This window comes from Calliphora vicina, chromosome 2, assembly GCF_958450345.1.
Source record: "Calliphora vicina chromosome 2, idCalVici1.1, whole genome shotgun sequence".
Classification (NCBI taxonomy): domain Eukaryota; kingdom Metazoa; phylum Arthropoda; class Insecta; order Diptera; family Calliphoridae; genus Calliphora; species Calliphora vicina.
The window spans coordinates 45,813,036-45,838,273 of record NC_088781.1 but is presented as its reverse complement, the minus strand read 5'-3'; the positions used below and the strand labels follow the sequence as shown (position 1 = coordinate 45,838,273).

The following is a 25,238-nucleotide window of genomic DNA, read 5'->3' as shown; positions in this document are numbered from 1 at the left end:
GTTTCGGAGTTATAATAACAAATTGAAGCCAACAATTTGTTTTTTATGTGAAAATATGATATTTTTTTGTTTAAAAAAAAACCATGAAAAATCGAAAATGGCAGAAATTGTTTAGATTTGTTACTTTATCGCAAAGCCACATATAATAGGAACAAAATGAGATGTCGATCATAAAAATTTATGGATTATTTTCGCTCGGTCTTGCTATTTATCTCTTATAATTTCCGAGTTATAGGCATTTCAAAATTTGTCCATACCTTGGTCCGCTTTTTTAAAAATATAGGTCGTAATTTTGGACCGAATGCACTCGAATTTTTTTGTTAGTTAGACAACTAAATTAGTAATAATATACAAAAGATTTCAGAGCAATATCAATTATGGATCCAAAAAATAAATGATTTTTAATTTAAAAATTAAAAAATAGTTGATTTTGGCTGGTTTTTGGGTGAAATGGTAACTTAACTCTTTTTTATTAAAAAAAAAACTTTCTTTAAGAATATATAACAACTTTTTATTTTCAACATTGGGCTACATGTTCTAAAATCCCAAAGTAGGGATAAGAAAACGGAAAACCGCTTTGGAAACCTTGATGAAAATGTGGACCCTATGGGTAATATTGTAAAACATACCATTTTTGAGATTTTCGCTCCAATTTTTTGGAATTGTGGGATTTTCTTTGACCTTTTTACAAGGTTTTTCAGACTTTTTTATTAAGAATGACAAATTTAAAAAACGTTGAAAATTTCATTGAGTTTTGTTAATAAATAAAGATTTTATTACATATTGCTTATTTATTGAGTTTCTAAAACTAAAATTTTTATCAAAATTTTAATAGGATTTCAAATATTAGGAACAATTTCATCCACATTTATTCCGAACTACTTTTTTTTGTTTAGATAAGTTAATTTTTGATCTTAGAAAACAAAATTTAAGTAGAATGCGTATTTTATGCTTTTTAGTGTCTAATAAAAATTAATTGCTAAATAAAAAAATTTCTTTCTATTGTAAATACACATAATCGGACAGCAGGGTAACAGTTTGGAGAAGGCCAAACACTGAATTGGAAAAGTACAATGTAGTAAACACTGTCAAACATGGTGGATAAGGAGTCATGTTGTGGGGTTATATGGCTGTAGCTGGTGTAGGAAACTTAGTTTTCATCGACGGTTCAATGGACAAAACAGTGTACCTTAATATTTTAAAAGAAAACCTACTACAATGCGCTCTAAAGTTAAAGCTTGGTAATATTTCTGTTATCAACAGTACAATGACCCCAAATACACAGCCCATGACGTCCGAATATGAATAGTGCATCATGTTCCCCACATTCTCCCGACTCCTCCGCAATCACCGGACATGAATCCCATAGAAAATCTGTGGGATAAATTTGCCGAACATGTAGGAAAGCACCATATTATTAGTAAGACTCAACTTAAAGAAGTCCTGTTATAAGAATGGCAAAATATTGGAGCTGACGTCACCAAAAATTGCCAAGACGATTAAAATAAGTTATTAAAAAGATAGGCTACTCCACAAAATATAAAACTATTAAAAAAAAACTATTTTCCTATTAAAAATTAGAAACTGTGTGAATATTTTTGTCCCCTTAAAATCGAACTTCGAAACATTAGTTAAATTTTTTTTTCTGAAATGTGCCAACTTATGTTTAGTTTTTCCATATATTTCAATAAGTTATACGTAAATAAATATTTTTTTGAAACCCGTACGAAAGTTGTGGCCTTCGTTTAAAAAATATGGAAGATTTAAGATAAATCTGTATGCTGTGTGAATATTTAAGTCCGGCACTGTACATAGTTATGTACGTTTCTTTCTTATAATTTTCGGGATTTTAGATTTCCCGGAAACCCCGGGTCGGGATTCCGGGATTCTTTACCAAATCCCGAACCCCGGGATTTTCAAAAATCAGTCCCGATTAGCATCTCTAGTCAGAACCAATGACTTGTTGAATAAAATCTTAAGAAAATCTATACAAGAATGAAAAAAAAAATTAAAAATGCAATATTTTTGAAGGACTGAGTTTTTTCAAGACCTTGTCGAGCACTTTCCCATAATATATAAAAATCTTTGAAATTAGATGGGAAACAAAAAAAATGGCACGTGTTTAAAAATTTGACTTGTCAAAGTTACCCAACTTTGAGCCCCCATAGCGTCGCCCATGAATCATTTGTAGGGCCCATTTTAATAACTTAAACTCGAATACTCCTTGGCTATCCCGATCGGACAAATGATTTATTTTCCAAAAATTTTTACTCTGCCCCACTGTGCATTGTTAATACAAATCATGCGTAATAATTAGTCATAGCTCCCATATAAGACACACTTCCGAACACCACTTTAACGAGCATAAATCTCTTAAAAATTTTAAATCCATTCCGAAAATCGAATATATATTCTTGAAATTTTAAAAGACCATACATTCTTATTTGTTTGGATAGTAGGGTTGAGTGGATTTCCTGGTAATTTATGAACCCAAATGTTTTATTTGACATACTGTCGTCTACGAGTATGTGTTTGTAAACAAGTCAAAGGCCAAACCATATTTTATTTTTCGGTTTTTTAAAGATTATTTTTTACTGATTTCAGCGGAACATGGAAAAATGTTGAATGTTACAATATACACAAATGTAAGAATGTGCACGTGTCTGCATGTTTGTGTCTGTCTACGTACCTGTGGGAATATATAGTTAATATATGTATGAATTTATCAGCTACTTTATTGTAACAGGTTGTAAACGTGCAAAACAAATTGATGATTTTCAATTTGTTTTACAGATGCCTAGATGTTACAATATATTTTATATTTAATGTCGTTACATATGTATGTATCTAGTATATTGATATGAGTGTGGGTATTAGGGTGATCCTAAGGTTTAAAACTGGCTTTTCCAGTTCTCATGATGACAGTGTCGTCTGGAAATGTGTCGACAGTATAAACTGAATTTTTCAAGGAAATTGGTCTACTTGAACTGGTATGAGTGCGGGTTTTCCTGGTTTAGGAATCATTATTATCTCAGCCATCTTCCAAAGACGTGGCATGTACTTTAAGTTTATTATTTTGGTTGTCAAATTCGTAGTTTAACATTATAAATGGTCTAACCAATATGCGAAATTTCTTTAAAAACTGTATTTTTGTGTGTAATTTTTTGAGTCATGGAAATATAACCATATACGGACACCAGTACGTGATAAAAGGCAAAAAAAAAAGACCCGTGTCTCCCAGTTTTGCCCAAAGTCATGCACATTTTTTATGGGTTCCCCAACGATTTGGGGCCTCGGTGTCATCTTTTGCAAAAAAAGTCATAATTTTCAAAGGCTCATATCTTGCAAAAACTTTGGAATTTTGATTTACTTTCTGAGGCAAAGTTGTAGCCCTTGGCATAAAGAACAAAAATTGTGAACATATCAAATCAAAAAAACTTCATCTTCAAGATCAAAATCGCAAAAAACTTTAAAAAATTCAAAATAAATTTAGAAATAATTTTTTTAAAGCTGCCTAAAAATATGCTTTAGTTTATAAGAATTTAATAGTTTATGGCCCAAAACACTTAATTCCTTTTTTTTTTTTTTTTAAGAATCATTATCATTTTTGTTAAGAATCTTTCCTAGGAACTTTATATATTCTAGAGAGTTGTTTATTGAGATCTTAGGTACATTTTTATAGTTGACTGTTTCCTTGAATTTTGAACGGTTTGCTACATATGGACCTGAATAGGGGAAAAAAAGTAAAAAGCGATTTTTTTTAAAGTTTTTTGCGATTTTGATCTTGAAGATGAAGGTTTTTTGATTATATATGTTCACAATGTTTGTTCTTTATGACAAGGGCTACAACTTTGCCTCAAAGAGTAAATCAAAATTCCGAACTGTTTGCAAGATATGAGCCTGAGAAAATGATCACCTTTTTGCAAAAACGACACCGAGGCCCCATATCTTTGGGGACCCATACAAAAAGTGCATAACTTTGGTGGTGTCTGTATATGGTTATTTTTTTCGTTTTGCCCTTTGGTTTTGGATGGGTTAATGACTCTATAAAGAGACAGGATTGAATATAAAACTATATTATGGTTTTTAATAGTTATGGTCCAATAGAATAAATGACAGCACAAAAAATCGAAAAACTGCAAAATAAGAGCCACCCTAATGTGTATGTGTGAAAGTTTTTGTCGATTGTTGAATATTTCTACATAAATTTTTGTGGTTTGCGTATTTAGGCTTGTTTGTCTGTATGAGCATTTGATTGCTTATGTTTGACATTTTTTTGGGGGGCTGAATTGGTTTGTCGTTTTTGTTGGGGAAGTGAACATCGCTAAATATCCGTTTTGATAAATGTTATTCCCTCTTCACATTGTGCACATAATTTGTGTTGAGAGTAAAGTAATTTTATGTTGGATTTAGAGGAATTCATTTCTATAAAATGCAAAATATTGATACAACAAATGATCAACGTGTCAAGTAGTTAATAAATATAATAATTGTTGAAAACCACTGAATGAATTTGTATTAATATTTGTCATTATTGGATTTGAAATCACAATAATAACTAAAATACAAGATTCGAAATGTTTTTCAAAACAACTTTGGTTCAATTTGTTTATAGTGGACATAATCTTCAAAAAACTTAAACTATATTATTGCTGGAATATGGATTACAGATTTTATGTTTCAAAATAAATCTAAGAAATTGAAGAAATCCCACATTTTTAGTCATACTTCCAATAAAATCTAAATTTTCATAAATTTTTCATGGATTTTTGCACACTAATCTAACGATTTGCTTTAGAATCGCCATATTTTAATTTCTAAGTAGAGGCTAATATTAAAAGTTTGTCCAAAATTAATGATTTTTTTTTATATTTTTCAAGAAATATTTACTGATTTACCAACTAAAATACAAAATATTAAATGCAAAATTATGTAGTTAATATAGTACTCAATAAAACTAATTAATTACATTTAAAAGACTTCTTAAAATCAAAAAAGTTACCAACAAGTAATTGATATATTTAAGAATCATTGTAGCAACTATTCCACCCCTTATAAACAACATATCTGTGTCACTTAAGTGATTACCATAAAATTGCCCAAATTGTCATGCAGATGACAAATGTCAAATCTTATATCTCATATCTCAAATGTTGTCATCACTTAATGCTTATTTAATAGATTAAGATGTTATCCAATAGATTAAGTACTGGATGGCAAAACATTGAATAAATGTCTAGATGTAATTGAATAAATTAAATTGCTCAAATGACAGCAATTACGATGATTTGATGTTTGTACAACCACCCACACAAAATGTACAAGGATATGAACAACAAAACAATTTATTTTGAATATAAATTACTTAACTACAAAAAAGAAAAGAATTTTTAGTTGTAGATTTGTTTAAACAAGTCATTACATATGCTGTAATTCCTTTATTTTTTTGTTTGTTTTTTTATTTATCTCAATTTTCCCTTTTTTTATACAGAAATGGCTGCCCTGCTGATTGGATTTGGATTGTACCACCCCTATCGGGTTCGATAACACCCGTATTCCATCAGGAAATGGCTTTGTATTATTTGAAACCCTCATTTGAGTATCAGGATCCAGCATGGCGCACCCACATCTGGAAGAAGGGTCGTGGTGATGGCAAGAGCAAGAAACCACGAAGAAAATTCAATTTTAAACAAATTGCCAGGTAAGTTTTTTAATTTATTTGAAAAAAATAAAAAAAAAATAGGGGAGATATCTTGGCAAACAGGGGAGGGTTTCAAGGAAACAATTCAAATGAAAATAAATAAAGCTGCAATTTAAATAAGTTAAAGGAATTTTAAGATTTTAATACAAGGATTTGTGCTTTAATTATTTTCTCAATTTTTTATCTATTTTGATTTTAAAGTGTAATTCTTATTGCTTAAAGTAAATATCCAGATTTTACTATCATAAATCGTTTTAAGAAAATTATTTACTTCCTTTTTGTTCAGCCGAAATACATATGTCTTATGCTTTTGTTTTACATAAATATGACGAGTTTAACTTTAGACAGAATCTGCTGACCTATTATGTAAATTTTACCTTGCTATTGATTATGTAAAAAACAAATAATATTCTGCTGAATTTATGTATGTAATTAATGTCAACTGTAACTCATAATTTTCAATGTCTTCATTTACTCTCATGCCTTCTTAGCCAATGGGAATAATGTAACCAACAATTATGTCATGAAAGTAGAAGTAAAAAGGTTATACTTAGATAAATAATACGCTAATATGACTTTAACTGATTTATTTCAATCTTAAGAAAAACAAGTAAGAGGACTATATTCGCCTGTGCCGAAGCTTACCTTCACCAAATTATACTTTAAAATAAATATTTTTAGTTAAACAAAATTTAAATTTTTTTTAAAGCGGTTTTTTTAATTTAAATTTTTTTTTATGAAAAAAAAAATTCGGATTAAAAAATATTTTTTCCCGATTTTGACCCATTGTTGGTCCAACTTACTATAGCCTTATATATATCGTTGCAGTGGACTTTGAAATATCTATCATTAGAAATCCATATTGTCTATATTAATGACTTAGAGGTTGTCCCGGTTTTTTTCTTATACCTCTGCCAACGGAGCCGGAAGAATTCTATATTTTGATGTATAATTCGATATATTGATGTATAATCATGTATGTATGTTATTTGGGGCAACGGAAAGTTGAATTCAACATACAGACGGATTGACAAACATTGCTATTTCGACTTCGCTATCTATAACGATCCAGAATATATATACTTTGAGGGGTCGAAAATGAAAAAAGTTAGAAATTATAAACGGAATGACAAACTTATATTTACCCTTGACACTCATGGTGTAAATTAAATTTTTTTAATGAATTATTTGAGAGTAATTTCTCATTATGTCTTCAAGGTATGTTGATAAAATAATTGTGGTATGTCTGTCGCTCGGATTGCCGTTCCTACTTTGGTCACGACTTTTCCCAAGTGTCAGGCGATTATTTCAATAAAACATTCTCTAGATGAGGTGCAGCTGAGTTTATGTTATGAATTTGGACTTTAAAACAATATTGTATAAACATATACACCATTATTTTTTGATAATAAGAATCTACATAACTGATTCTATATGTGGTCAAAATTTGCTAAAATTCTACTTCCACAAAGTGGGTCAAAAGATCAATTCAAATATTACTTTTGTTCCAGATGTCTACTAACACAAAAATTTTAATCTCAATTATTTCGAAATGGCAAAAAAATTATACACTACTGTTTCATTAAGGGGACGATATATTGTTTCCTTTATTTTCTTTAAATAAACCGCAATCCTTTTAATTGCACAAGAAAAGCGATCAGAAGTTTAAAAATTGTAACAACTCTTTATTAAAATCTACACAGCAATAGTTTAAATAATCACTCTATGTTGTTACACTTTTATATTTGCACAGGAATAAACAGTGTTTATTCTTACACTTAAATTACGGTTTTAGAACACACATCACACCAGCGCCACCTTCTAGCGATTTCCAGAATCATTTGAATGCAAGGATTAGCTAAAGCTTTTAAAGTTGTTTCGCAGTTAATGTTGTCATACTTATAAACATTGTTAATGACAGCGTGTTATCAACACTTGTTTCTAATATCTTATATGTCATTTTGAAACAAAGTTTTTTTTGCTTCGAAAATGTCGAATTTTGTACCGAAATAGCGTCATATATATATTAGAGTGACAGCCGATTTTTTTTTTTAGATTTCAAAGATTAGGTGGAATATTGTGACACTAGGCCTATATGTTAAGTGCTGAAAATTTGAGCCAAATCGGACAACGATTTCTGGACGCGCATCGAGGTCAAACTTCAGATATATGCAAAATTTTACTATTCATATGGAATAAATAGGTGAAACTCGTTAACTTTCTGCATTGTTTTCTAGAAATGTGTAGATTTATTTATATTAATGAATATTACATTAAATAAAAAATTTTGGAAATTAACCCTGTATCTGCTTTGGGTTAAAATGACCCAAAAACTGTATTATCGCCAAAATTCGGAAAAAAAATGCAAATTTTTCAGTTTTTGTAATTTTTTTTTTTTTTTTAAATAAATACTTTTGCAATTGAATGCAAAATAATCAAAATGTGTACGTAATTATCGTTGTAATGAGATATAAATTACAAAATTTGGTTAAAAAATGTTAAAGTTATTACAAATTCGCCAGACCATTAACGTGTTTCAGGCCACTTGAACAAAAAATTTAGGGAAACAAATTAACCCTCTAAACGGCCTTTAGGCGGGGTATGTTAAATGTATGTAATGCAGCTTTATTTGCTTATTTCTCCCGTTATAACGGTAAATATGTGTAAAGAGACAAACAATTTACTTATTGTGATAAATATGAACGTGCACGTGTCTTTTGTTTTTTTTTATTCCAACGTATTTTTTTTTTATTCAAACAATAACCTGGTATATTTTTTTACCTCAAAATAAAATTGGCCGGTTAGAGGGTTAATATATTTCGAGAAAAATTAAAATAAAAGCAAATTTTTATTTAAAATATATCCGTATTTACTTTTATCTTCGTAGGATACCGTTAACCTATTCGCAGGTATGGCCAAAAAAAAATATTTTTTTAACGGCCGTTTCGAATCTCCATTTTCAAATTTTTAAAAGTTTTCTTAAACAAATTTCAGAATTTTTTGATCATCACATTGGGATTTATTGAGATCAAAATAGGGAATAAAAATATGAAAAAATTATGTCAATACCTTTTACAGTTTTTCCGTACCTGCAATTTAAAACCTGCAAAAAAAAAACAAATTTGTTGCCCATATTTAGGCGAATGAGCCCAATTTCCTTACTGTTATAAATTTTAAGTAAAACTTATTCATAATATTATAATCCTGGTAATTTTAATTATGGTCTGAAAGTTTTACTAAAATCGGAAAACGTGATCCTTTAAATCGTGACGGTCGAAGGTCAAATTTTTCAATATTTGGTATTTCTAATGAAAAGATAGCGAAATGTTATATATTTTTGGGCCGATTTTAATGAAACTTGAGGAAAATAACATTTACAACAGTGCAAAAATGGATTTTAACCTTTAAGAGCACTGGGGGTCAAAATAGCTGTGTTTTTCGTGATTTTAAAAGTTGAGGTTCATCTGGACCCCAAGTGCTGCTAAGGGTTAATTTCCATGTTTGTGCTGTTAGTTTAAATTCTGGACTTTATGTTATATTTTCCCCAAATTTTATTAAAATCGGCCCAAAAATATAGAATCTATATTAAAGACTTAGAGGTTGTCCCGGTTTTTTCCTTATATCTCAGCCATTTGTTGGCCGATTTTGTCGATTTTAAATAGCAACTGAGCCGGAAGAATTCTCGATATATTGATGTATAATCATGTATGTATGTTATTTGGCGGCTACGGAAAGAAAAAAATAAACGATCTGAAGCTCTTCTGTCAAAGACCTAACTCAATATATGACAATAAAATATTTTTCTGATATAAGGGTTATATGGGGGGAACGGTCAATTATGAACCAATCCTCACAAAAGTTGGTAGAAAAATTTAGGTACTTACATATAAAACTTGTTTATGTCCAATTTCATACGATATAAATTATTATAAGGCAATTACGAATGTTCAATTAATTTTCTGAAAGGGACATTGTATGGGGACTAGGGACAAATGCTACACTTCTTTCGTTTGGGTCCAGACAGACAGACGGATAGACGGACGGACATAGCGTTTTAGTATTTCATAAGGACCCAGAATATATATATACTTTTGTTGGTCTGCGATGAATATTTAGATGTTTTACAAATGGAATGACAAAATCAATAAACCACCCATCAGTTTTGATGATGGGTATAAAAACCTAAGTGGTTAGAATGTTTTAGTAAAAAACAAGTAAGAGAGCAATATTCGGCTGTGCCGACTCTTATATACCCTTCACCAAATTATACTTTAAAATAAATTATTTTAAATATTTTTAGGTAAACAAAATTTATTTTTTTTTTAATTGTTTTTTAATTGTTTTAAAAAAATTTTTTTCCAAATTTTTTAAAAAAAAATTTTTAAAATATCTTGGGTCTTCAGAAAATTGATTTCAACAGACAGACAGACGGACATGGCTTAATCGACTCCGCTATCTATAAGGATCCAGAATATATATACTTTATAGGGTCGGAAATGAAAAATGTAGAAATTACAAACGGAATGATAAACTTATATATACCCTTCTCACGAAGGTGAAGGGTATAAAAAACTATGTGAAAACAAAAGCAATGCTCGTGGGTTTTATTTTAGTATTTTTTTGTTTGAGTTTTCTTCTAGTTTTTGCTCTACGTATATATCTCTATGGTTTGAGTAATTATAAATTATAAAAGGCTTAGCTGTGATATTTCAAAAACAGTAATGTTTCACCACAATTATGTAAAAAAATGAAACCAAAAAGTTTCAAAACTTAAGGTTATGTTCTTCAAATTTAAGGTCACTTCATTAGCAGACTAGAGGCAAAACATGTTCTTGTTATTCAATATCAATCAAAGTCCCAGCTGTTTTAGCATTATTGGTCGCATTATATTTCTGATTTTCTATTATCCTTCTGCTACCATGTGACAGAAGCCTTAACTACTAAATAGACATGTGTTGTTATATACATACATATGTATGTATATCTATGTCTATATCTACGTATCTATTGTAGAAATTTGTATATATTTACATTAAGTTAGTTACTATTGCTGTTGGTTTGATCTACTTTGGTTTTGCTTGCGGCTTTAGTACCATATTGATGCCACAAAAAGGATTATCCCATAAGTGGATTACAAGGGTATACAAATGTTATTTCCTTATAAATATTTATCTCTCTCTATCTCTCTATGTTGTATGGGTTGGGTATCTATCTGTGAGTCTATGTTTACTTGCTGCTGCTGTGATACTTAGTCTTTAGTATCTACTCCTTTTTTATAACCATCTATACGAGTTACTTATTGTAAGTTGGGGAAAACAAACTATTACAATGGATGGTTAGATGAATGGTTGGATTTTTTTATGGCTGTTTCAGCCTTTCGAAACTTTTGTTAGCAGTTTGCTAGCACATTTTTTTGCAGCAGAAGAGTAAAAAAAGTCTAGTAGGAGTAGATATGTGTTTGATTGAAGACATTTCAATGTTCTATTCAATTTTTCTTACTGTTTTTTTTCTATTTTTTATCTTAGCAAGTATTTATGTTATTACTAAATAAATATAGCTCGTGTGTGTATTTAAATTTTATTAACAAACAAATTTACAAGTTTGTATAGAAATTTCTATACTTTTGCTATGAATATTTAAACAATTCATTTGCATACGAGGGAAATTAGAAAAAAGTCTTTAAAACAAGTAAGAGAGCTATATTCGGCTGTGCCGAATCTTATATACCCTTCACCAAATTATACTTCAAAATAAAAACTTTAAATATTTATAGGTAAACTAAATATATTTGTTTTTTTCCAGTTGTTTTTTTTGATTTGTTGGAAAATTTTTTTTCAAAATGTTTTATAAATTTTTTTTTTAAATTTTAAAATTTTTTTTCTAATATTTTGCGAAAAAAAATTTTGGTGAAAAAAAAATTCGGGTTAAAAAATTTTTTTTCCGATTTTGACCCATTGTAGGTCCAACATACTATGGTCTTATATACGTCATTGCAAAGGTCTTCGAAATATCTATCATTATATATCATTATTGTCTTTATTAATGACTTAGTAATCCAGATATAGGTCAAAAATCTAGGTTTTTCCTTATATCTCAGCCATATGTGGACCGATTTGCTCGATTTTAAATAGCAACCTAGCCGGAAGAATTCCGAAGATATTGATGTATGAATCGTGTATGTAAGTTATTTGGGGCTTTGGAAAGTTGATTTCAACAGACAGACGGACAGACAGACGGACATAGCTTAATCGACTCCGCTATGTTTAAGGATCCAGAATATATGTATATACTTTATAGGGACGGAAAATTATATTGTGTAAATTACAAACGGAATGACAAACTTATATATACCCTTTTCACGAAGGTGAAGGGTATAAAAAGAAAATAATAAGGGTCCTCATGTAAACGCTTAAATGCCTCGCAAACTGTGCAATCTGTGCATTTTTACACTCTCGCAAATGAACTGTCAAAAAATGTATGGAAATTCGTTTGCACAACTCCGATAAGTTTGCGCGACAATTTAGACTCGCAAACTTGAATTTATTGTGCATTTGATGAATCAGCTGCTTTTGCTTGCTTTTATTTATAAGAAACAAAAATCAAATAAAATATAAAAATTTTGTGCATGTGAAAATTGTGTAACTTTGGAACAGAATGATTGTATTAAATGGCATTGTGTATGAAAACATTAATCAACAGCTAGAACATAAACAAAATCATGCAAACTATGTATATCACCGTTTGTTCCAAAGATTTAACTTTCATTCAACATTTTTAAAATTAAAATTTATAGAATTTGAAAATTTTGTTTAAGGCTTTTGTTGAATTTATTTTTATTTGACATTTATATCAAATAGAGAGAAATTTAATGTATAAACTTGCACAAAATTGAAAAGGTGGTTTCATGAAACACGTGGTGCAAATTTGCACAATTGAACAAATGGGAAACTTAAGCGTTTAAATGAGTACCCTTAATAGAATTTAAATTTGTGTAAACTCTTGTGCAATTTTTTAAGATTTATAATAAGGGTACTCATTTAAACGCTTAAGTTTCCCATTTGTGCAAATGGGCAAATTTGCGCGACATGTTTCATGAACCCACCTTTTCAATTTTGTGCAAGTTTATACAGAAAATTTATATTTGTCAAATAAAAATACATAAATTCAACAAAAGCTTTAATAACACAGTACAACACATGATTTTGGGACTCAATTCTGACAATTGCACGTGAAAGTAGCCCCAAAAATAAGAACTTCTGCATCATTAGTTTTGTCTAGTTGGCTGCCGTAAAAATGTAATTTCCATACGAATTTTTTTTCCTCAAGGAGGATTTTTATCACTTTTTCTATATTTTAGCACGGTTATATCTCGTATACCGTATGGAATATCTCTTTTGTGGCTGAAGGAAAGTTGTAGATATTGAATAGTAGAAAAAAAGTACGGAACATACCTACCCGAAAAAGGTGCATCCAGTGCCTTAAAAATCGCAAAAATGCCCATTTTTTAATTTTTTATTTACCAATTTTTCACCTTTTTTGCTCAATAACTGGATTACAAATCCAATTATGGACCGATCACCATGAAATTAGGTCGTGTGATTTGTTTCTATATGAAAGTTATTTATCATGAATTTTGTATGTATACCATACTTTTTAACAGATTTATGCACTTTAAAGTGATTTTCGGAAGCGTGTCTTATATGGGAGCAATGACTAATTATGGACCGATCATAAAAAAATATGGTACATATAATTTGTTCGGCCCAAAGAAGAAGCCTGTTGAAATTGGCTGAAATCGGTTCATTATTTCACCTAGCCTCCATACAAATGTCCTCCCGAAATTGGACTTTATCGGTCATAAATGTTTAATTTATATATGTATCTACACAAATTTCGCTCCAAATAAGTTTTGTATATACAAAATTCATGTCAAAAATTTTTATTATGATCGGTCCATAATTATTCATAGCTTCCATATAAGACCCGCTTCCGGAAATCACTTTAAAGTGCATAAATCTGTTAAAAATGATGGTATACATACAAAATTCATGACAAATAACTTCCATATAGACACAAATCACGCGACCTAATTTCATGGTGATCGGTCCATAATTGGACTTGTAATCCGGTTATTGAGCAAAAAAGGTGAAAAATTGGTATTTTTTTTAAAAAAATGGGTATTTTTGCGATTTTAAGGCACTGGATGCATCTTTTTCGGGTAGGTGTGTTCCGTACTTTTTTTCTACTATTCAATATCTACAACTTTCCTTCAGCCACAAAAGAGATAGTCCGTACGGTATACGAGATATAACCGTGCTAAAATATAGAAAAAGTGATAAAAATCCACCTTGAGGAATAAAAATTCGTATGGTCATTAAATTATTACGGCAGCCAACTTGACAAAACTAATGATGCAGAAGTTCTTATTTTAGGGTCTACTTTCACGTGCAATTGTCAGAATTGAGTCCCAAAGCAATGAACTGAAAAATGTTGTACTGTGTAATTTTTTTTTCAAATTGTATAAATTTTAATTTTAAAATATTGAATGAAAGTTAAATCTTTGGAACAAACGGTGGTATACATAGTTTGGAGGATTTTGTTTATGTTCTAGCTGTTGGTTAATGTTTTCATACACAATGTCATTTAATACAATCATTCTGTTCCAAAGTTACACAATTTTAACATGCACAAAATTTTTATATTTTATTTGATTTTTATTTCTTATAAATAAAAGTAAACAAAAGCAGCTGATTCATCAAATGCACAATAAATTCAAGTTTGCGAGTCTAAATTGTCGCGCAAACTTATCGGAGTTCTGCAAACGAATTTCCATACATTTTTTGACATTTCATTTGCGAGAGTGTAAAATTTATTTATATATATTTTATTATAAATGAAACGTCCAATAAATGCCGATTTTCACGCCTCTCCATTACAATATATCTAGTCTATCTAAAATTAGTTTCTAATGTAATAAAAAGTACATACATTATTTATTTCATATTTTCTAATCTTAATGTGAGTTGCAATAAAATAGAAAAGTTTAGGACAAAAAATATTTGTATTTAATGTTTAGTATATAATACATATTTTGTATTAATTATAATTATTTGTTGTTCTAATGCCTTCTAACAATATTTTTGGTTTTTCCATCTGGTGCATAGACCTATAAGTATGTGGGGTTTCCCACTCGCGAACATTTCTGTCCTAATTTCTGTCCCCTATATATAAATTGTAATAACTATGGGAGGTGCCACGCCCACTATTTTGCTCATTTTTGACCTGAATAAGTAATTCACACAAAGTTTTAATTCTTTACATATTACAATTATACAGATAGATCTGAATTTTAGTATTTAGTTTGTATGGGAGGTGCCACTCCCACTATTTATAGTCCACCCATTCTTGTCCTAAATATTAATGATAGAATAAACGTACACAATTTATGGACTCTATCTCTTACAGTATATATTCGATTTTTTAATTAACATCATATGGGAGGTGCCATGCCCTCTGTGGCTACTACTCCTATTTTTGTCTCAAATATTTATACTAACGGTGGAATTGCTCATATACAATTTGAGGACTATAGCTATTATAGTTTCCTAGATATCTTATTTTTTAAATTAACTTTGTATTGGAGGTATCACACCCATTTGACATTTCAAAACAAAACGTAGCCTATAGTTCCTTCCAGACAAACAGGAATACATTGTACAAATTTCAAGCAAATCGGGCAGCCGGTTAGCCGTCTATAGTCTTCAAACCAGCAAACACACATTCACTGTTATATATATAAATAAAAAGTGGGCGTTAAGTGAAAGCGACCATGCCCACTTTTTTTGTAAAATTAATTTTGTTATCGGCAGGAATATGCTGTAGAAGTTTCAAGACGATATTCGAACTATTACTATATAACTGCCACCACTGTCATATAGTGAGAATGATCTCCATGTTAGTCAGTAGCTTAAAAAATCTACATTTAAATATTACAATTTAAAGTGCCCTCTAATTATGTTTCTGTGATACAATCTAGTTTTTATTTTTTTGTGGTTTCGAATTTCTGGAAAAAATCAGACTTTCAAAAACACTTTTCAGTTCATCCTCGTTTCTGTATGGGTGTTGCTTTATTTTTGATATTATACCATCATCTAGTAATACACATGCAAATCTCTTCAGCCTTTTGTTTATTTATAATTTAAAATAAAACAATCTATATTGTTTTCATATGTATACTAGGGTGGCCCTTAATAAAGAATAGTTTGATTGAATTTTGTTTGGTGAATTTTGCTAAAAAATTATCCTGAACAAATTTTAGATAAATCGGTTGGGGATAAGTAAGAAAAGTTTGGAGTCATGCTAACCCCAAGTGCCATTGAGGCTTAATTTTCATTTTTGTGCTGTTATTATAAATACTAGATTTCATGTTATATTTTTCTTAAGTTTTATCAAAATCGGCCCAAAAATATATAACATTTCACTATCTTTTCATTAGAAATTCCAAATATTGAAAAATTTGACTTTTGACCTTCACGATTTAAGGTTTAACGTTTTCCAATTTTAGTAAAACTTTCAGAGTACATATATTTAGAATTATCTGAACTATAATATTCTGAGGTTTGGCATAAAATTCGTAACAGAAAATTGAGCTCATTCGCTAAAATATAACCAATAATTTTTACATTTTTGTATTGTTTATTATATTCTCAATAAATCTCAATTTGATGAGCAAAAAATTCTGAAATCTGTTTAACAAAATTTTTAAAAATTTTAAAATGAAGTTTTGACACTGCCTTTAAAAATATTAATTGGTCATACCTGCGAATAGGTTAACGCTATATTACAAAGACAAAAACTCAAATACAAGTAAACATGGATATATTTTAAGTATAACTGAGCTTTTATTTATTGTTCTAGTGGCCTGAGATATGTTAATGGCCTGGGGAATTTTTAATAACTTTAAAATTTTTAACCAATTTTTGTGTTCTATATCTTATCAGAACGACAATTGCGTACACATTTCTATTCTTTCAAAATAAATTGCAAAAGTAATTTTTAATGGCAAAATTTAGAGGTCTTGCGGCAAGTCTTGACCCCAACCGATTTACCTACATTTTATTTAGGATGATTTTTGTTTACCACTGGGAAATATCAAACTTATCTTTATTAAGGGCCACCCTAATGTAACGTATGCGAATTTCTATGGATGTGTTTGAATTTGTTGTTGAAAACTGTTTATAAGGAATCAATGTTGTTTTTTATTTAAGTCATTTATAAATGATTTGCGTTTGCCATCATATAAATAAAATAAAATAATATTGTGGTATTAAATATCTCCAATATGTACGTTTAGAAATCTATTTAACTTTCTAATACCATTTCCAAAAGTTATATAGATGAATAATGTAAACAATTTAAATATTGCAGCAAAAACTTTGCATTAATCAATAATATAGTCCTTAATGCCTACTACATATCCTCTGCCTTACTTAGAAGTAGTCTAATAATGTCTTCAAATATATATTTTATTAAGTCTTATCATTTTCCTTACTCTGAGGTAATTCATTAAAAATGGGAATATTTAAGACTAACAAGCGTATGATTAATATTAATTAACATCTATTTTTAATTTTCATGGTATTTGTTAAACAATTGCTATATTTTCAACAAATTTTAGTTAGGAAAAGCTAAAAAACTATAAAAAGTTTTAACAAAATGAAAAGAAATTGTTTTTAATATAAAATCTATTCAAATTTAAAACATGAATTCCAGCAAATAGCTCAAAAAACCACATGTTTTATATTGGGCATTCCAGAGTCCTTTAAAGATTTCCATTTATAACTTTAGATACACGTATTTTATGAATCTCCTGTCGGATTTTATTGATTTAACATGCAATATAAAGATAATTAATTAATTTGAATGAAAATAATAATAAAAACAGCAGGACTTTCCATCACATAAAAAGTTAAATTTTATTGTTTAGTCAAATTTAACGCTTTGAAGATCATTTTCAAAAGATCATCTCAAAATTGCATTTCCATCAATAATGAATTTAAAAAAAAAATACTACACAAGACTACATAATAAAAAATAATATTTGTTTTAAAAAAAGCATTATTGATGCCAATACAATTTTTAGATGATCTTTTGGAACTGATCTTCAAAGCGTTAAATTTGTCCAAACAATAAAATTAAACTTTTATGTGACTTTTTTAGAAAAATATATACATATGTATGTAATTCTTTCCCAATAAGCACCAAAGCCCCAAAAATTCAAGCACTTTAACATTTTGTTGGAACTTGACTTGAATGCAAATGTAATTATGTTTTAAACTTGAAAGATATTTTAAAAATTAATATTTTTCAAACAAAAAACATATGGCTTGAATTCATGTTTCCTTTTTACTGGAGAATGCTATTGAAATAAAGTGTAATACAACTGTAATTCAATTGCTTGACTATAATTCAAGACTTGAATTCCAGTAAATATGCTTATTGGGTTTGTATTTACCTGTCAGTATTCCTAAATAAATATTTTTCGATTGTACCATTTTTACTGTAATTAAAGTTGCTTAATTCAAGCCTTGAATTATAGCCAGGCAATTAAATTGCAGCTTCATTAAACTTTATTTCAATAGCATTCTCCAGTAAAAACGAAACATAAATTCAAGCCATATGTTTTTTGTTTGAAAAATATTTAATTTTTCAAATATTTGGGGGATTCAAACGGTCTCCTATTAGGTCGTATTGTCATAATGTCGTAAAATATTTTTTTAGTTTAAACAAATTCTTGTTGTGCTGCAAACAAAAAAAGTGTTATTTTATGACAAACCAATAAACATAGTTCTAAAAGTCTTATTAGTTTATAACTTTTTTGTTTGAAACCCAACAAAAATTTATTTAAACTAAAAAAATATTTTATGACATTATGACAATACGACCTAATAGGAGACCGTTTGAATCCCCCAATTTTGTAAGTTTAAATAAAACATAATTATATTTGCATTCAAGTCAAATTCCAATAAAATGTTCAAGTGCTTGAATTTTTTGGGGCTTAGGTGCTTATTGGGTAGTGATTCTGCGTATGATTATGTTTTCATATTTTCTATTTATTCTGCTTAATCCATTACAAATTAAAATGTTTAGGAATTAGTATTAACATGAGTATGATTAATATTAATTAAGATATATTTTGGGTTTTCGTAGAAATTTGTTAGAAAAATTCCAATAATATACAAAAGATTTCCGAGCAATATAAATTATATATTCAAAAATAAACAATTTTGAATTTACAAATTAAAAAATAGGAGATTTTTGTTGTTTTTTGGGTGAAAAGATGACTTAACTTTTTTTTAAACTTTCGTATAGAATATATAAGAATTTTATGTTTTTCTGTATCTTTACGAAAAACATTTTGGTATACAAAATATGCCCTATTTTTAAATTTTGGGCCACATGTTCTAAAATCCCAAAGATAAAATCAGAAAATGGAAACCAGCTTTGGAAACCCTAATGTGTTCCCTATTTGTCCCCAAAGTATTTTCCCAGCCCTATGAGCAAAATAGTAAAAAATAAAATTTTTGGGATATTCGCTCCAATTTTTAGGAATAGCGGGATTCCCTTTGACCTTTTGACAAGTTTTTTTACACATTGTTGTATAGAAGACAATTTTAAAAACCTTGAAAATTTCATTGAGTTTTGTTAATAAATAAAGATTTTATTATATATTACATATTTATTAAGTTTCTAAAACTAAAATTTGTATCAAAATTGTAATAGTATTGGAATTATTAGGAACAATTTGATCCACATTTATATTGTTAATTTTTGGTCTTACAATGAAAATTTCAAGTTTAACTTATGCGGAATGAAATTGCAACAAAAGTTTGACACTGGCCAATAGAAAATGTATATGAGCTATTAGTGTTTTAGAACTTATTTTGAATTACGTTATGTTTTTTCTTAATACTTTAAAACCCCATTTGAAAATCTGGCTTTTAGTTATCTCAAAATGTTAACAAAAAAAGAACTACCTTGAAAAAACATTTGTAATTTTTTCCATATTTTATCAATTATCATCATTAACAATTTGTTATATTTTACATCATGTATATAATTATTTCATAAAAAGAAACATAAGAGATTTTTTTTTTTAAAAGAAAGTTCTTTTTAACTGTTCCATCATCCAACTGTCACGGCCAGATGATTATGGTGTTTCCAACACCCTTGAAATTCTAGACTTTCCAAAGTGAAAAAATTTCCATATTTTTTTAAATTAAAAATAATTTGAGAGTTTTTGGGCATTTTTAAATAAAAGAGTTTTTGTAGATTATTTAAAATAAAAATCGAGAAAAATGAGACCATGAAACTCAAATAGGAGCTCAGAAAAGTGCAAACATCGGTATTTTCAACACCTGTATATAAATTTCTTTATAACTGCGACAAAAGTACATGAATATAATATGGGCTATTTTATAAAGGTTTTATAAATTATTTGTTTTAATGTTGGAAATAAATAGCGTTTTCGCATACGTTACATCTCAATTAGATTCAAAATAATGCCACTTTAAAACTCCGTCCTTCAAAAATATTGCACTTTTTCATATTTGAATGTGACTAAGTCAGAACCATTGACTTGTTGTTGAATAAAATATTAAGAAAAATTTAAAAAAAACATAATTTAATTTTATTGTTTATAACTTTATTTAAAAAATATTTTTTCATATAACTGCTTCAGTTATTGACCATAAAACAGTTTCCTTTTAAAATTTCATCTATATTTTTCATCCCAATTCTTTAAAGATTTCAAGCTTTAGAAATTGAGCTCTCCTGCGTATGATTAATATTAATTAAGATCATATCACATACATATATTTGTTTATATTAGGGTATTCAATTAATCGGGTTTCTGGTTTAATCGGTTAATCGAGCAAATAATTAACCGAGGTTTAGATTTATTCGGTTAATAATCGGTTAATTTAAAATTATTCGATTAACCGAATAATTTCAATTTTCATTTTAAATTGAAAATACAACAACGAATTTTGTGTACAAAAACATAAAAAATAGCAAATAAGGTATTTGAGATAATTTTTGATTAGAAAGATATTAACATCTACTACTTATATTTCTGAAATCGCATGATTTGTTGAAAATTGAAAATAGTAAAATGTCATAAAATATTCAAAGACGATTTTTTCGAAACGACTGTTTTGAATTATGACGTTGTTGCAGAAGATGAGCGATGTGTGAGTTTTTTTAGGGTTTTAGTGAGATCTTCTGAAATAATCTTTTATAAAAAGAATATAATTTAAACGATTTTTTCTTTAGATTTAGTAAAACTTTTCTTGGAAAAAAACTCTCTCGCTGATTGTATATGTTGGAGAAATCATAAGCCTGATAAAGAATATTCCTTTTTGGATTGTTTTAGATTTTGATTAATTTAATAGTTTCGTTTAGTTATGATAAGAGACTTATTTCAAAAAAAAAGTTTCGTCTATACATGTAAATACAAAGTTTCCAATACATGTAAATTAATTATGTCAGTTGTTATACTTACTCACTAATCATGTTTATTGGATGTTCAAAAAATATCTAATTTTAATTTGAAATTTGTATTTGAATTGAAACGGAAAAATAAACACAAACAAATGTTTGAAGTGCAAAAAAAAGGAATTTCGGTTAATCGGTTAATCGACACAAATTAATCAGTTTATTTGTTATTTGAAAATCGGCAATTTCAAATTATTCGAACAGTTAACCGTCCAAAATTAATCGGTTAACCGATTAACGGTTAATCGATTGAATACCCTAGTTTATATGGCCCTAAAAAGTGTTAATACATATTTATGGGTATTTTCGAGCATTATTTATTTACATTTAACTCGAAATCAGATTGTGTACTCCTTCATAGATGTATGTACTTCTCCAGGAAATGGTGTAATTTAAAATATTTTTTGCTTTCAATTTATTTATTTCCCTGTTTTGTGCACTTCCTCTAAATTGTTTCTTATAAATAAGATTTGAAAACAGCTTTGTAAATACTTATTTACATACAGACATGCTTACAGTTATACATATGGGCAATTCCACGAGAATCGTTACCACGACTGAAAACACAAAAACCCTTGAAACTTTTTTTCAAGATGATTTGAATAGAAGAAAATAATAAAATGTTACTATGTGAAAGTATTTAGATCATATTACAATATTTTAAAGACAAAAATAATAGTTTAAACTGATTATATTTAATTTTTTAATGTTTAAGGTATGTTTTAGACTAAAATTGCGGCGAAAACTAGGCTCCCAATAAGCTTGTAGTATCAAATGAATTTGACTCTGATTGTTTTTTTGCTATTGTCAAATTGTTTATTGAAACCGAGTGCATATTTTCTATTCACTTTTTTAGTTTTTGTATACATACATATATTCACAGAATATATACTGTTTTATTATAAGAGAAAAATCTGTCACGTACGGTATGTCACGTACGATATTAAATTTTATTTATTATAAAATCATCCAAAGATTGTTTTTATTTAAATATGACGAATTGTAAAGGAAAAATACTTCGTTTAGTGTAAGAAATTAAAAGAAAACATAACGCCTCTCACGATTCGAATATTTTCACATATTTTTACATGTAGCTCAAGATGAGTTCCGTTTTATGTCACGTACGATATACCCTTATTTCGCTCAATATTTTGGCCAACAATATTTCGAAAGAAGAAAATGTAACATATTATTTTTGTAAAATCTATTCCACTGTATAGGCGTACAAATGTCACGTACGATGATATGGAATTGCCCATATGTAGAATTACTCGTAATTGTGCGTTTGAAAATTTGATGCTGCTCTTTGATTTAATTAAATTTTTAAATAAATGATGTGTAAAATAATTGTTTATACAAATACTTACTTTTAAGAATTTTATTTATTTATTTCTGTTGATTTGCCTAAACAAAATTAAAAGTTTTTATAGACTTGCTACATTTCAAATTTATAAAAATCAACAGAAATAGATGGGTTCTATTGAAAAGTTTTTTTTTTGTATAAGGAAGTTTTAATTATTTGCTTGCTTTAACAGACATTTTTCAAATGATAGAATTTCGGCAATGTTTGGTTTATGGTTTGTGCCATAAAAAAGGAGAGAACAAACATGGATTATCTTGTGGAAATAGAAAATACACAACAAGTACTTTTGGATTTATAACTAAATTTAGAAAATGCTGAAATTTTATTAACATTTGGTTGGCTGGTGTTTTATGATACTAGGATTTGCAGTTAAATGAAAAGAATGAGAAGAAAAGTTTATTTTTTTAGCACTTGTATGTTAAGAAAACTTTGTAAATATTATGTTTTATTAAATAATATATCTTTTACATACTTTACTTTTAACAAAATAGAAATTTTTGTTAAACTATTTGATAAAATAAAAGGTAAAAGAATTTGCTATAACTTTTGTAACAAACAGAAATAGTATTGAAATAAATTTAAATATATTTTGTTGGTAAATATGTATCAAATCTGAAAGAGATAATTTTTGCTTTCCTCAGTTTCATATTTACTTACATACGTTCTTAAAAATCTTTTCATAATTATAATTTAATTTGTATTCGTGAAATGAACAAAATATCACATCTGATAACTTGCTTGACAATGATGATGACAGCCAGTGTGTTAAAAATTAAACCCTTATTTAACACTTTATATAATACATTTTGTGAAAAAGGTATCAATTAAATATAATTGTTATGCACAGGCTTAATATTAATAAAATTAACTTTTTTTAAATATTAAACTTTCATCTCTTTTTAATATTTACTTACTTGCACAAGTACTCACATGTGCGAAAGTGAGTGAGTGCATGAGTAAATGAAGAGAAATTTAATTTATTAACTGTAATTTTTTTACATACTACATACATACATCTGTACACACATAGTAAGTGAATCGTAGTTGTAGTTATTGTTTTTGTATTTAACAAGAAACAACATACGCTGAAATAAATACAGGAATACAACAACATTGTATTAAATATACAGTTACTGTAAACAAGTGTAAAAAGTATTAAAGTGTGTGAGTGGGAGAGCGAGTGTGAGAGCTGCATTGTAAACAAAAATGTAAATTTAAAGAGAAGAGGATGTAAATGATGATGATAATGAGTGTTAATCATCACTATTAATATTTAAAATATACCAGGGGATTATTTAAGTATGTACTGAAAGTTTTGTATTTACACTGTTGTTATTAGTTTTTATACCCTTCACCTTCGTGAGAAGGGTATATAAAGGTTTGTCATTCCGTTTGTAATTTCTACATTTTTCATTTCCGACCCTATAAAGTATATACAGCTATGGACATATAAATGGCACATTTTACCAAAAGTTCTTTCTTATGCTACTATATCGTAAATACTATTAACAAACAAAAAATTTTTGGTTTTTTGCAAAGTTTTATTACTTATCTTTAAAATGAATATAAACAAAAATTTAAATTCATTATTTTAAAAAAATTTCTTTATTAAGAAAAAAAAACACCACTGAAATCAGCTGGACACATAAATGGCACAATTTTTAAAAAAGAGAAAAAAATCATTTTAATATTTCATTTGTTGGTTTTTTGGTATGTACAAATATTTTACTATTAATATTAGTGATGTAGCCTTTGTTTTTGATAACAGCTTCGCACCTGCGACCCACATTTTCCACTAGTTTTTGGCATTTTGTTTTGGGTATGGCATACGAATCTTTCTGAGCTGCCAACCACAGATCGTCCATATTTTTATAATTTTATTGTTGCTGTATCAACCTTGACTTCGTTCCAAAGGTCCTCTATAGGATTTAAGTCAGGGCACTGGGCTTGCCAATCCAAAACTTCGATCTTCTCTGCACAAAACCACATCTTTTACTACTTTAGACGAGTGTTTGGGGTCAATATCTTGCATTAACTGGCATGGAATCGAAGGCATATGGCTCCATATGGTTTATTATAATATCTAAGTACTGAAACTTATCCATTTTGTCATTGATTTTTATAAGGGGACCTACGCCATGCCAAGAAAATGCACCCTAAACCATAATGCTATCACCACCGCGTTTCTCCATCTTCTGAATGAACCGAGGATTGTACACTTGTCCTTAAGGACGATGAACAAAGGTTCTGCCATCTGTTCCTATCCTATTAATTTTTGTTTCGTCACTCCATAACACGTTTTTCCAAAAAATAATGGGCTTTTCTCTATGGGTTCTGGCGAAGACTAATTGTTTTGAAATATTTTTGGTTTAGGGTGTTTTTTTTTGGCTTGGCGTAGGTCCCCTTATAAAAATCAATGGCTAAATGGATAAGTTTCAGTACTTAGATATTATAATAAACCATATGGAGCCATATGCCTTCGATTCCATGCCAGTTAATGCAAGATATTGACCCCAAACACTCGTCTAAAGTAGTAAAAGATGTGGTTTTGTGCAGAGAAGATCGAAGTTTTGGATTGGCAAGCCCAGTGCCCTGACTTAAATCCTATAGAGGACCTTT

At 28.6% G+C, this 25,238-nt stretch overlaps 1 protein-coding gene across 1 annotated transcript in view; it reads left to right on the top strand.

The window, feature by feature from the left end:
• Nos (Nitric oxide synthase) overlaps positions 1-25,238 on the top strand; it is a 173,529-nt gene that overhangs the window by 69,567 nt on the left and 78,724 nt on the right. The window contains exon 9 of the mRNA XM_065501668.1: positions 5,492-5,701. Within this exon, the coding sequence (XP_065357740.1) occupies positions 5,492-5,701 (210 nt within the window). The remainder of the gene's footprint in view (positions 1-5,491; positions 5,702-25,238) is intronic.